General features: G+C 43.1%; 1 protein-coding gene across 1 annotated transcript; it reads right to left on the bottom strand.

Moving 5' to 3' along the window:
• Window positions 1-796: 796 nt before the first annotated feature.
• Window positions 797-6,080, bottom strand: LOC125164750 (uncharacterized). The gene is given in 4 exon segments (XM_047857575.1): window positions 797-1,917; window positions 1,973-2,502; window positions 2,504-4,388; window positions 4,637-6,080. Coding segments are annotated over 4 exon segments (4,980 nt in total).
• Between the last annotated feature and the right edge of the window lie 8,421 nt (window positions 6,081-14,501).

The following is a 14,501-nucleotide window of genomic DNA, read 5'->3' as shown; positions in this document are numbered from 1 at the left end:
GAAGCTTTGGGTTTTATTTTTAATCTTATCTGAATAACAGTTGCAAAGTAAGGCGGTCCCCGATACAGGTAAATTCCCCAATTTAGTCCCATAATCCATCTTGTCTCCTTTTTTCCATCCTCTAGGAATTTGATATGAATAAGGTTACAGGCACGGGTTTGCTTGGGACAGGGGCTGGCAAATTTCATGTCAATATAATGGGGTTTTACCTCCCATTTCCAGCTTCCATCATTGGTAGTGACACAACTCCAAGCCTTACAGTAGAGGGATTCGATTCCTCCACAGGTTTTTTTCATTGCTCCTGTTCTGAACCCGGGACATGCATAAAACCCACCAGATCTTATGCGCTTTTTTTCATTTTCTGGGGTTCCAGTCCATGACGGATTAGGACGCTGGTGGCTTCCGTTGGGGGGAAGTACCCCCATGGTTACGGCTACGTCCTCTAGGTTAAAATATAGATCAGGCCACCAGGCATTTAGGGGAGTATCGTCTGCTGTGGTAGTATTATAGACTTCCTGGGTTTCCAAATTAGAAACCTCCCAAGTTAAAGTATAGGGTATATGGGGGTTGCTCGCAATACTTATCAGTCCGTAGGAGGTGAGCAGGAGCACGCTAATGAGTGTTCCTTCGATCATTGTGGGTCCGGAGCTGCTGCAACAGTCTTGGTATGGGACACCCAGGCCTTTGGTCTCAGCCGGTATTCGGGGTCAGGTTTTCGACACAGAGTCAATTTTAAAGGATGGGTCTTACTCTGGTCAACCGTCCAGGCGGTGTTGGCTTTTGGCACGAAGTCTTCTCAAACCGCAAATGGATCAGCTGGTCGGGCGTGGGTGTAATGGATCCAGGTAGCAATCCCGTCGACTTTGAGAGCGGTGGGTGTAGTGAGGATCACAGTGTAGGGTCCCTTCCACCGTGGTTGGAGGGTCTCTTGCTTATGTCTCCACACGTATACCCAGTCTCCGGGTCGGTAGTGATGCGCCTCAGGAGGGGGCCCGGTCTCGTAAATGGCTCTCAGTCTGGGCCAAACTTTCTGGTGGGTGCACTGGAGTTCCCTCAGGGAAATAAGAAGTTTATGATCATCAAATTCAGTTAACACATTAGACTGTAGGTTGGGAATTATAGGAGGGGGTATTCCATACATGATTTCAAAGGGGATTAATCCCAGTTTGTAGGGGGAATTTCGCACCCTGAACAGAGCGTAGGGGAGTAAGACTACCCAGTTAGCGCCAGTCTCCATGGTCAATTTGGTTAGGGTCTCTTTTAGGGTTCTATTCATTCTTTCTACCTGTTCTGAGCTTTGGGGTCTATATGCACAATGTAGTTTCCAATCGGCCCCAATAAACTGCGCTATCCCTTGTATTACCTTTGAAATGAACGCTGGTCCGTTGTCTGATCCTATTAGGGTAGGGAATCGGTACCTGGGCATGATGTCTTCTAACATTTTCTTTGCTACTACCTGCGCAGTCTCATGTTTGGTGGGGAAGGCCTCTGTCCATCCTGAAAAGGTATCTATAAACACTAGCAAATATTTATATCCATATTTTCCAGGCTTTACCTCGGTGAAGTCTACTTCCCAATAGGCTCCCAGCCTGGTTCCGCGGGTTCTGGAGCCAGGGTTTTTCCCGTGGTTGGTGGCATTAGTTAGTTGGCAAGCTTTACAGTTAGTAACTATCTGCTCAATTTTTGTCCTGGAGTCTTTAATGGTGATTCTAGCATGCCTTATTAAGTCTTGAATTTTTCTTGTGCCCATATGAGTGGCTCGGTGCATCTTGGATAAGACTTTATTTCCCATTTCTTCTGGGAGAATTATGCTACAGTCTGCTGCTCTCCACCATCCATTAAGGCACGGAGTCATAGGCAATTTTTGGATCCAGTTTAGGTCTTCTTTAGTGTAGGTGGGACTTTCTGGTAAACTAGCTGAACCGGGGTCTGGTAGGGTGGTCATTAAACTATAGTCCACCTGTAAGGCCACCTCTCGGGGCCACCTGGTCAGCCAAATTATTTCCTCTGGCCACCGGTGTGATCGGTTTTTGGTGACCTGGGCAATGTATGATGGCTAGTCGTTTAGGCAGCCAGAGTGCCTTTAAAAGAGCCAATATTTCTTCTTTGTTTTTGATAGTTTTCCCCTCTGCAGTTAACAGTCCCCTCTCTCTGTATATAGCTCCATGTATGTGGGCCGTAGCAAAAGCATATCTGCTATCGGTATACACGTTTAGTCTCTTGTCTTTTCCCAAAGTCAGTGCCTTGGTTAAGGCCGCAAGTTCAGCCCGTTGGGCAGAGGTGCCAGCTGGCAAAGGCTCTGCCCAAACAGTCTCAGTTTCAGTTGTGACTGCTGCCCCCGCGTACCTTTGACCCTGATGTACAAAGCTGCTGTCGTCAGTGAACCAGGTAACCTCGGCATCTGGTAGCGGGTGATCCTGTAAATCTTCCCAAACTCCATGAACCTGTGCCAATATCTCAGCGCAGTCATGGAGGGGGGTATCTAAGTCCGGGTCTGGTAACGGAGGCAGGGTTTAGTGTTCGGGGGGGAGCATAAATGATTCTGAGGGGATTTAATAATAGTCCCTGGTAGTGAACCAGTCGGGCGTTACTTATCCATCAGTCAGGAGGTTGTTTGAAGACCCCTTCGATGGCATGAGGGGTTGTAACATGTAACTCTTGTCCCATAGTTAACTTATCAGCATCCTTTACCATTAGAGCTGTAGCAGCGATCATACGGAGGCAAGGGGGCCAGCCAGCCGCTACTGGGCCCAGTCTTTTTCAAAGATAGGCAACGGGCCTGGGCCATGGGCCAAGGAGTTGCGTCAGCACTGCTTTGACTACCCCTTTATTTTCATCTACGAAGAGATGAAAGGGTTTGGAGACATTGGGGAGCCCTAAGGATGGTGCTGACAACAGGGCGAGTTTAATTTGCTCTGTCCACTCAAAGGGCGCCTGTTCTCGGGTGACCAGGTAAAGAGGCTTAGCCATCTCGGTGAACCGAGGTATCCTCAAGCGGCAGAACCCGGCCGATCCCAGGAATTCTCTTACCTGCCCTCGCGTTGTGGGTCAGGGGATGCGGAGGATGGTTTCCTTCCATGCATCAGTGAGCCATCGTTGGCCTTCTCTTAACAGATACCCCAAGTAGGTTACCTCGGATCTGCAAATTTGGGCTTTCTTTGCTGAAGCCCGGTACCCCAGGGCACCAAGTGTCCGGAGGAGATTTTTGGTGCCTTGCAAGCAAGCTTCGGCAGTCTCATCGGCGATTAAAAGATCGTCAACATACTGCAAGAGAGTCACTTCGGGGTTTTGATTCCGGTACTCACCCAGATCCTCGTGAAGTGCCTCATCGAACAAGGTGGGTGAGTTTTTAAATCCTTGGGGGAGCCAGGTCCAGGTGAGTTGCCCATTTATGCCTCTCTCAGGGTTGGACCACTCGAAGGCGAAGAGCTCTTGGCTTTTGGGGGCCAGAGGCAGGCTGAAAAAAGCATCTTTTAAATCAAGGACAGTATACCATTGTCTTTCTGGGCTGAGGGCACTTAGGAGGGTATAGGGGTTGGGTACTGTTGGGTGTATGTCCATGACTCGGCGGTTAACTTCTCTCAGATCTTGTACCGGACGGTAGTCCGCACTGTTAGGTTTTCGTACAGGCAGCAGGGGGGTGTTCCAGGCTGAATGGCAGGGACGCAAGATGCCTAAGTCTAGGAGGCGACGGATATGTGGCGTGATGCCATTTCTGGCCTCCATTGACATCGGGTATTGTCGGACCCGAACTGGATCTGCCCCCGGTTTCAGCTCTATGAATAGAGCTGGGCGATGTTTAGCCAACCCCATACCCCCGGTTTCAGCCCATGCTTCTGGAAACTGCTGGAGCCAGAGCTCTATGTTTTGACTTTGTGAGGGTGGCCCCTGATGGAGTCGATATTCATCTTCTAATCTTAGAGTAAGTATGGTAATGGGTTGGTTGTGAGGGCCAGTCACTTGGGGGCCCCCTGGCGTAAAATGAATCTGGGCCCCCATTTTAGTGAGTAAGTCTCTTCCTAATAAGGGGCATGGGCTGTCGGGGATGACTAGGAAGGAGTGGGTGACCTTTCCATTTCCTAGGTCCACAGTCCTCTGGGTGGTCCAGGGATATTTTTTTATTCCGGTAGCCCCTTGGACCCAGGAAGATTTTTCAGAAATTTTTCCATGGGGTCTGATCAAGACCGAATGTTGTGCCCCTGTGTCGACTAGGAATTGAACTGGGTTCCCCTCCACTTGTAATGTTACCCTAGGTTCGGGGAGGGGATCCAAACCCCATCCCCCCTATTCTGCATCTTGAGTGAAGAGGGCAGGTGTGGTTTTTGGCTGCCACGGTTTTTGATCATGACGTGGCTTTTTCTTTTTAGGGCATTCTCGGGCCCAATGGCCTTTTTCTTTTTTTTTTTTTTTCTTTAAATTTTTTTTTTCAACGTTTATTTATTTTTGGGACAGAGAGAGACAGAGCATGAACGGGGGAGGGGCAGAGAGAGAGGGAGACACAGAATCGGAAACAGGCTCCAGGCTCTGAGCCATCAGCCCAGAGCCCGACGCGGGGCTTGAACTCACGGACCGCGAGATCGTGACCTGGCTGAAGTCGGACACTTAACCGACTGCGCCACCCAGGCGCCCCAATGGCCTTTTTCTTTGCAATAGGCACATTGGTCCTTATCTAGGGGCTTTTGTTTATCCAGGGGCTTTTGGACAACAGCGGCCAGGACTTTGGTCATTTTTTCGGTAGCTTTAAGTTGCCTGTCCTCTGGAGTCTCTCTATTATTACAGACACGCTGGGCAATGCGGAGTAAGTCCTGAATCTGTTTTCCCTCCAGGTCCTCTAGTTTCTGGAGTTTCTTTTTAATATCAGTGGCTGCCTGGTTTACAAAGGCCATTACAACAGCAGCTTGATTTTTGGGGGCCTCGGGGTTCATGGGGGTATACTGTCTGAAGGTTTCCATTAATCTTTCTAAATAAGCGGCAGGGCTCTCTGTCTTACATTGTATTACTGAATACACTTTTGCCAAATTAGTGGGCTTGCGTGCAGCAGCCCGGAGACCCGCCATTAGAGTCTGGCGATAAATGCGCAGACTACCTTCTGCCGTGTTGTAGTCCCAGCCATCCTGTGGGGGTCGGGTCAAGGGAAAAGCTGCATTAATGAGATCAAGGTTAGCAGTGGGTTGGCCGTCATCTCCAGGAACCAGCTTTCTTGCTTCCAATTGAATTCTTTCTCACTCCTCGGTGGTGAACAGGATTCGGAGGAGCTGCTGACAATCATCCCAGGTGGGTTGGTGGGTAAACATAACACTGTCTAAGAGACTTATTAAATCTTTAGGGTTGTCAGAAAATCGAGCATTCTGGGTTTTCCAGTTATATAGGTCACTGGTAGAGAAGGGCCAGTATTGAAGTCGGGGGTTCCCCGTATCATCAGGAGGCCCTATTTCCCGTAAGGGTAAAGCTACGGTGGAGTCAGGAAGGCGGAGTCCTGGCTCATGTGGGGCCCGCCTACGGGAACGTCCAGCCGGCCCTTGGACTTCGCCCCCACTAGGCATGAGCGCGGGTTGAGCCTCCCCATTCTCTAGTTCTCCTATGGGCTGGGCTACGGGAGGCTCTGCCGGCACAGCAGGGATAGGGGCAGCTTGCGGAATAAGAGGAGGAACCTGGTAAGGGGGAGGGTCAAGGGAAAGTAAATCTTGGCTGTCGGGGAGAACAGGGGGTGCATTCGGAGTTTGTGGCTTGGGAGGGTTGGTAGGTTTAGCCGCTAGAATTTTGCATGGCCCTGTTGTTAAGAAAGAGGCCATCCAGGGAGGTGGGTTTTCTACTAAATCTTGCCACACCAGAATATAGGGAATCTGATCCGAGTGACCTTCTTTCCCTGGTAGGAAAATTTTTGATTTTACTTTAAGGACCACAGGGAGGCAGAAGGTTCCCTCTGTAGGCCAATTGACCCCAAAGGTGGGCCATTCAGAGCTGCAATAGGTGATCAACTTCCTTTTGCGAATGTCTAGGCTTAAGCTGTGTCCTCTAGCTCTTACATCTTTGAAATTGGTGAGGAGGAGGGAGAGAGAGGTGCTCTGCGTTTGGCCCATGTTATGATTCTGAGGAAGAGGAGAAGAGAAGGGGGCGTGGGCAGCACGGACGCGGGGGGGGGGGGCGCCGCTGGCCAGGGGGCGGCACGGAGGGGGCCCTGAAGCAGCTGAAATTAGCGGTGGAGGAGTTTGCACAGGTGACCTCCGAGGGTGAGACCCCTGGCGGCCTGGCTGGGCCCCGGGCGGAGGGAAAGCCGCAGGGAGCTGAGGAAGGAGGAGAGAGGAACAAAGGATGGAATAATTAATTCTGATCAGCCGAGAAAACACTTAATTCCAATAAAGCATCCGACCCATGAAAGAAAAACAAGAACTAACAAGAATCTTTCGCAGCGGTTCCAACTTTCTGGTGCCATCTCGGCCAGCCCAACAGAAAGGGTTATGGCTAGGACAGCGGTTATTACAAGGGCCCAGGGGTGACAATACATTTAGACTGACATAGAAGCACTCGCGTACTCGCCCATCCGCGTCCCTCTCGGGAACTTAGGTGCCTCTTAGCATGGGCGGGCAGGTATAAACCCCCTGCTTGGATCAAAATAAATTTTGACCGCCTTAAGCCGTATGAGGATCACCGCGGAAATCGGGTTAGAGCCCACTCGAATCCCGTAGCTTATGCCGTGGGACTACACATAGGGTAAGTCAGGCGCGTGCCCCTGACTCCCAACAATCATTCCAGTCAATTCAACAGACAGACACACAGACACACATCACATCAGAATACGGGTAACAATTGGCATGCCTAGATGGTTTTTCTTTTAGACGCCTAGAGATATTTCTTAGCACTCTGGAAGTTCATAGAGAAAATTAAAGTATTTAGTTCGCAGGCGCGTTGGGCGTAAGCAGCCCACAGAAAAGAATCCTGATGGGCCAAAAAGGCCCCCCTATGGACCAAGAAGGTCTCCTGATGGGCCAAGAAGGCCCCCAGATGTCAGTGGACATCTCCAACTGACCCCAGCCGGGTGCCCTATAGCGCGTCCGCCAGGGTCACACCAGCTTCCAGACAGAACCGGTTCTCCAGAGACACAGATCAGAGAGAAAAGGTAGTACCTTAGAGCCGGCTTACTTACCGATCGGAATCAGATACGACCCGTTGACCAGAAGTCTAGTGGGCTCGGGGGAGATCTCGGTGGGACCTCCAAATGTAATGCCTGAAGTTCCAAAACCTCCCACAAAAGACCACCAGAGTCGTAAGTCAAAGCCAAGCGGCAAGGGTCGTTTATTGCAGGTTCGAACCTGGACCTCCGCGCACTCGTTGCCAGTGACGCTAAGAGGCCACGATCAGGGTTGGTACAGCGTTTTTATAGACAGAGACAAATAGCACAGGGGAGGTTTCAAATTATGAGGGGCCTGATTAGTTGGTTTTAAAGTAAGGACATTTGTTGTTCTCTGATTGGGCGTCCTTTGTCTGTCCTTTGGCGGGAAGGCTTTGTCTGTTACTTGTGGTGGGAGAAAAAGGGGGAATGGGGAAGGGGGAGGGGAGGAATGTGTTAAGCAGGCAGGTTTACAGAAGCGAGAAATGCTGGTTAGTTTATGTACAATCACATATTCTATTACATACCAGACTACATTTAGGAAGTTTTACAACTTACCCTATTACATAGCAAGTTACATTCAGGAAAGGTTTCACAATACTCGTAGCAAACAGACTTCTCAGCAATTGTATGTGTATATATATATATATATATTTTTTTTAATCAAAGATCCATAATAAGCAGAAAAGAGAACTTAGCTTTAAACTAAGGCAGGGCTGTCATTTGGATTTAAAGCTGTTCTTTTCAAGATGAATACATATAGAAATACTTATGGTTATGCATACAAAGTTGGGTTAATATACACATATATTTTTTGCTCTGACAGCTATGTGGGTCTGGAAACAATGGTACCTCAGTAGCAACAAGCCCATCTAGCAAGCAAATTGTTTTTCTAATATTATCCTCCAATAAAATAAGCCAGGTCTCTTTAAAGCAGTGGCTAATTCTAGTGCTGGAGGGAGAAACACACAGGATGAGCCTGGAGGGTTGTATAATATCTGAAAATAATGAAGTACTTGAAAAACTACAGCGATGAGAGTATTTAAAAAGGACACAGAGGGGCACCTGGGTGGCTCAGTTGGTTAAGTACTGACTTTTGATTTTGGCTCAGGTCATGATCTTGCTGTTCATAGGATCAAGTGCCATGTCAAGCTCTGCAATGACAGCATGGAGCCTGCTTGGGATCCTCCCTCTCTCTCTCTCTCTCTCTCCCTCTCACCTCTCTCTCTCTCTCTCTCTCTGTCTCTCAAAATAAATTTTAAAAAAAGGATACAGGGGCGCCTGGGTGGCGCAGTTGGTTAAGCGTCCAACTTCAGCCAGGTCACGATCTCGCGGTCCGTGAGTTCGAGCCCCGCGTCAAGCTCTGGGCTGATGGCTCAGAGCCTGGAGCCAGTTTCCGATTCTGTGTCTCCCTCTCTCTCTGCCCCTCCCCCGTTCATGCTCTGTCTCTCTCTGTCCCAAAAATAAATAAACGTTGAAAAAATTTATAAAAAATAAATAAATAAAAAATAAAAAAAGGATACAAAAGCCAACTGAAAGAGCTCCTTTTGGCCAAAGATGAAACAATTTGAACAACAAAATAAATAGAGTAGTAATGAATTATAACCCAGAATATAATATGAATATCTGAGTATATATTTATAAAAATAAATTATGAAAGAAAGAAAGAAAGAAAGAGGGGAGGGGAGCGAGGGGAGGAAAGAAAGAAAGAAAAGAAAGGAAAGAAGGAAGGAAGGAAGGAAGGAAGGAAGAAAAGAAAGAAAGAAAGAAAGAAAGAAAGAAAGAAAGAAAGAAGAAAGAAAGGAAGGAAGGAAGAAAGAAAGACTGAGAATAAACAAATCTCCCATGCAGAGAATTTCAAATAATTTTTGTAGATGTTCTGTTCTCACGTAGGTGGAGTATAATTATTCACTTCTTAAGGGTAGCTGCACATGTGACCCTTCCAAAGATTTCAGTATAAAAAGACAGAAAAGAAATAGTACAAAAACCTGACAAGTACCACCTTAATTCATGTGGTCCAGGTTCACATCATTAGTGATGTCATGTTGATAATATTTACCCTTGATGTGACATGATGAGAACGACACAGTACCTCTGTAGTTGCCACATAAAAACTCATAACCCTACTGTAATCATGGGGAAAACATCAGACATATTCCAACTAAGGGACATTCTACATAATGCCTGACCTGTACTTCTCCAAACAGTCAAGGTCATCAAAGACAAAAAGTTTCTTAGGAACTGTCACAGCCTGGAGGAGCTAACAGAGACATGATGGACATGATGACTATATGCAGCATGGTATCCTGAATGGGATTCTAAATGGAAAAAAGGCATTAGGTGAAAACTAAAGAAATCTAAATAAAGCATGGACTTTAGCTCATAGATTGTGTATTATCATTTCATTCATTGTTAAAAATATAACATAGCAATATCAAGATGTTAATAGTAAGGGATATTGGGTTTGTGGTGTACAGGATGTCTCTGTACCCCTTTGTAACTTTCTGTGGTCCTAAAACTATTGTTAAACAAAAAATTATATTGATAAATAGATAAAACTAGGATCAGTTATGTTTCAATAAAGTGTTAAAAATACAGAATAAAATTCTAGAAGTCCTGGAAAATATTTAGCATTTACAATCCATTGAATATCCAGGAATCATATATATATACATATGTATGACACTAGCTGTTCATAACAAAGTCTTTCAATTATTTTCCAAATCTCCACAGAGAATCACGAGTTTTTTCAATATAACTAAATAAATAATGACATTTACACACCTCTAGTCATGCATATTCATAATTCTTTCTTCATTCTGACCTGTGAGAGTAAAATCTAAATGCAAATGTCATGCTTTTCTGATTAAAGCATGCATAGTTCAAGCTCTTCAGTTATCAGATAAGTGTATTCCATCTTCTGGGAAAGTGCTAAATATGTTGTTCCAAATTATCTTTAGACATTTAAAATGGTGACTCCAGGGATCACTTCATTAGTTAAAGACTTTTCTAACGAATTCAAAGGGATATTTTTGCACAATGACTAAATGGAAAATGCTTACTTGTCCTTTACCCAGGGAAAATAAACTGAGATACAGAGGTTGATATACAGTAATTCAATTTTCATCGAGTTTTTTACCTGTGTTGACAGGGTTGAAGAGGCCGAATTACTTGTCACATCACAATGATCCAGTTGGGATTTCATTTAATGAAGGGTGAAGCCCTCTTAAAGATTTCTGAGCAACTACAAAGTGACAGTGTGAAGGCTCAGAAATTATCCTTTTCATTTAATGGCACATGTTATGGCTCTCTAATATAGTATGCCTGCTGGAAGTGTTTGCCATAAGTCTGTCTGTTCACTACAAATTTCTGAAGGATTTTTAAAATTTTCTAAAATATTTAAATATTTAGAGCAGGTCTTCAGTGAGTTGCAACTAAAATTTGAGTTGGGAAACCACCTATAAGCTGTTCTACATTCTTTGCAGCCAAAGTCAATTACCTAAACAAATATTTACCAACCACCTTGTAATAAAAATTCCTTTGCTGGGTAGGAAGTATGCATTACATAAACTATGAAATCAACAAAGAAGGTATACAGATGGCAAATAAGCACATGAAAAAATGCTTCACTCTGTATGTCACCAGGGAAATGCAAATTAAAACAACAGGGAGATACCACTATACATCTATTAGAGTAGCCAAAATCCAGAACACTGACAACACCAAATGTTGACTACCATGTGGAGTAACAGGAACTTTCAGTCTTTGCTGGTGAGAATACAAAATGGCAAAACCAGTATGGAAGGTGGTTTGGCAGTTTCTTACCAAACTGAACATATTCTTGCAATACAATTCAGCAAGAGTTGGAAACATGTCCACACAAAAACCCGCATGTGAATATTTATAGCAGCTTTATTCCCAATGCCAAAACCTAGAAGCCATGATGTCCTTCAAAAGATGAACAGATCAATAAAATGGTATATAGGGATGGTAGAATATGATTCAGAAATGAGCTACCGAGCCATAAAAAGAGGAAATTTAAATGAATATAATTTAGTGGAAAAAAAGTAAAATTTGGTGAAAAGTCTACCTACTGTATGACCTCTCTATATGGCATTCTGGAAAAAACAAAAATTATAAAGACAGTAAAAAGTTCAGTGGATGCCAGGAGTTAGTGGGGAAAGAAGGATAGACAAGGTGGAGCACAGAGTATTTTTAGGGGCAGTGAAACTACTCTGTATGATGTTATAAAACTGGATATATGACATCATACATTTGTCCAAACCCACGAAATGTACAACATCAAGAGTAAACCCTAATGTAAGGTATGGATTTTAGGTGATTATAATGTGTCATTGTAGGTCTTTCAATTATAACAAATGTACCACTCTGGTGAGAGATGTTGATAATGGGGGAGGCTATTTCTGAGTGAGAGTGGGGAGTATATGGGAAGTCTCTGTACCTTCTGCTCAACGTTGCTATAAACCTAAAACTGCTCTAACCATGTTTTATTTTTTATTTATTTTTATTTTTGTATGATTATTATTTATTTTTCAGAGAGAGAGAGAAAGAGAGCTCAAAAGGGGTAGGGACAGAGAGAGGGAGACACAGAATCTGAACAAGCCCCAGGCTCTGAGCTGTCAGCACAGAGTCCTACTCGGGGCTCAGAGTCACAAACTGGAAGATCATGATGTGAGCCAAAGTCAATGCCTAACTGACTGAGCCACCCAGGCTTCCCTAAGGTGTATTTTTTAAAAAGAAAGAAAAAAAGCACAGAACATTAATTTTTGCTGTGGTTATTTGGGTTAAATGACTCATTGGCACAGACATGCCATAGACTAATGATACACTGTCTATATGGTTGAAAAAAGATTCCCACAGGCCTTCTTTCCTTCAGACCAGGGTCTGCAACCATTTTTGGTGCCATTAATCCTTTTAACTCTGAACTCTTTCTCAGAAGAATGTTTTTCAGGCACAAAGTTTGAAAAAGAAAAGCAATTATATTGATACAATCATCAAAATATTGTTAAAAAGAAATTTGTTACAGTAATATATATGCTATTTTATTAAGACATTAAATGATAATTCTTAGCAACAAACATAGTAACTATTATATCCTTGAAGTAATCAGGAACATAAATATTGTTTCAATATATCTACAAAAACTATAATTTAATATGAAAGTGTATGGGATTTCTAGGGATAAAATAGCAGATACTTCAAATACTGTGTTGTTATGTTTCCCTACTTTCATAACTGAAGACAAAGATAGATTTCATTTATGCTGCACTTCTTGTATTTCCTCTGACAGAGCAAGCTTCTCACTGAGAAAACTTGTATTCATTGCTCATCTTTCCTCTAATGGTCTTTCTCCTTACATCTCTACTGATTCCTACTTGCCCTTCACATCTGAGCATCAGTTTGTCTTCCATGGAGACGCTTTCCTTAAGCCCTAAAACCAAAGTGGCAAATCAGTTACTTCCTATACATGACCCTCCCCTAAATCCCCTGCCTCGCTCTCTTCTTATTCCTCAGTAGGTTTAGTCCTCTTTCACCTCAGTATCTCCAGCACTTAGAATGTTCCCTGGCACATAGTAGTTACTCAATATTTGTTGAGTGAATGAATGGCTGGTATCTTTCCACTTGTGCCCTACAATTCACAGCTGCTTCCTAAATGTATAATGTGATAATTCAAGAAGACTAAAGAGGAAAAAGGAAAAGAGGAAAAAAAATCACCATGTCGTTATCAAGCTCTCCAGTAGGAAACACCCATTTAGATATGTGTATTCCCGCTCTTTGTACTTTACCTCAGAGTTAAGTCCAAACAATTATATACTAAAAATGGCAACACTGTGAAATCCACATATATCTTTATGTGCATTTTCTCTCTTTAATTTGGCTTTTACTCAAGGGTTTAAAAATACATCAAGAAATATAAAAACATTCAAACTCCTTGAAACCATAATTCTCCTTTTATAAAATTAAAGAAGCAACAATGTAGAAAAAACTTTTCTGTGTGTAGATGATCATGGCCTTATGATTGATACCAGAAAAAAAGAGAAAATAAATCTAGATAATATAGGAATGTTTGAATATAAGGAATATATAGATAGCAGAATGTGAGGGAGAATAATAAATTATTTCTATAAAGGATTTTCAATGAATAATTTTCTTATGTTATACTCTTGAGTGGAAAAAGCACAAAAAATTGTATACATAGGAGAAAGGCATTATATACCTATCTATCTATCTTCTATTTTTTTCATGTATTCATTTATTAACCTAACAAAATAAGAAGCATGTATAAATACAAAGAAATAGCACCAACATTTTTAATGGTCTTTGGTTGGTAGAAATACAGTTGTTTTTATCTTCTATGGGCTTCTCTTTAGAATTTTTTGAATTTTTTGAGTCTATAGTATTTTATAATGTGAAAATAAACTTAAGTCAGAGGCAGTGCTAAGATGTTTATGGGTCACATCTTTTTCACTGCTCCATTATTAATGTCATCTGGCTCTGAAATGGTGTCGCCTGAAAGAGATAATGAAAGTCTTGAGTTTACATATTAATTTACACATCGAACCCTTTTGGATGGAGCCCCTGAGGAAGAATTCCAGCAGAGGGTGTCTCTGAATGGCCAAAAGATGACATCAAAGCAGCTGCTTCACCATGTGTGTTAAACTAAAATGTGTATCCGGGAGATTCTAGGACAAATGGAATTCATGCTTCTATATCTCAAAGTTCCTAAACCATTTTTCTTATATCTATTTCCCTTACCCTTTAAGACTTCAGTTTCTGAAATTGTAGAAGTCTTCTTTTCTATCCCTTGGTCTATGCTTTTAGATAATAGAGAGAATTAAAACTTATCAGAAGTGAAATTGAGCAAATGCTAAAAGCCTGGACTCCAGTTATTTCTGTATAACTGTGTCTTCTCTTGAGCCCATCTGCAATCTGATAGCCCATGAGTACTGAAATGTCTCTTTTGAAGATTTAAGATGTACTTAAACTGGGCTTATAATTACTGACTCCTGATAATTCCTAACTGAGAAATGGAAAAGATGTGAAACTTAAATCAATCCATCTGTAGAACTGTTCTCAATCACTGACAAATTGGGTAAAAGTTTTACATACAAAAACTAAAAAGCTACAGTTTGGTTGTTTGATAGAACATATCACAAAATATCTTCCACTAGTAGGAAAGAGAAATGAGCTTTAGTTGTGGAATCAGATCAATAGATCAGTACAATGAGATCAGTGCAGGCTTTGCCTCTAAATCACATGAGAATTTCTTTAAATAAGAATTTTTAGAATTTTAGAATTTTAAGAATAAGGCACCTGGGTAGCTCAGTCAGTTGAGCATTGGACTTCGGCTGAGGTCACAATCTCATGGTTT

The sequence above is a fragment of the Prionailurus viverrinus genome, chromosome A1 (assembly GCF_022837055.1).
Source record: "Prionailurus viverrinus isolate Anna chromosome A1, UM_Priviv_1.0, whole genome shotgun sequence".
NCBI lineage: Eukaryota > Metazoa > Chordata > Mammalia > Carnivora > Felidae > Prionailurus > Prionailurus viverrinus.
Note: the sequence above shows the minus strand (reverse complement) of the source record. Positions and strands in the feature narration are given on the sequence as shown.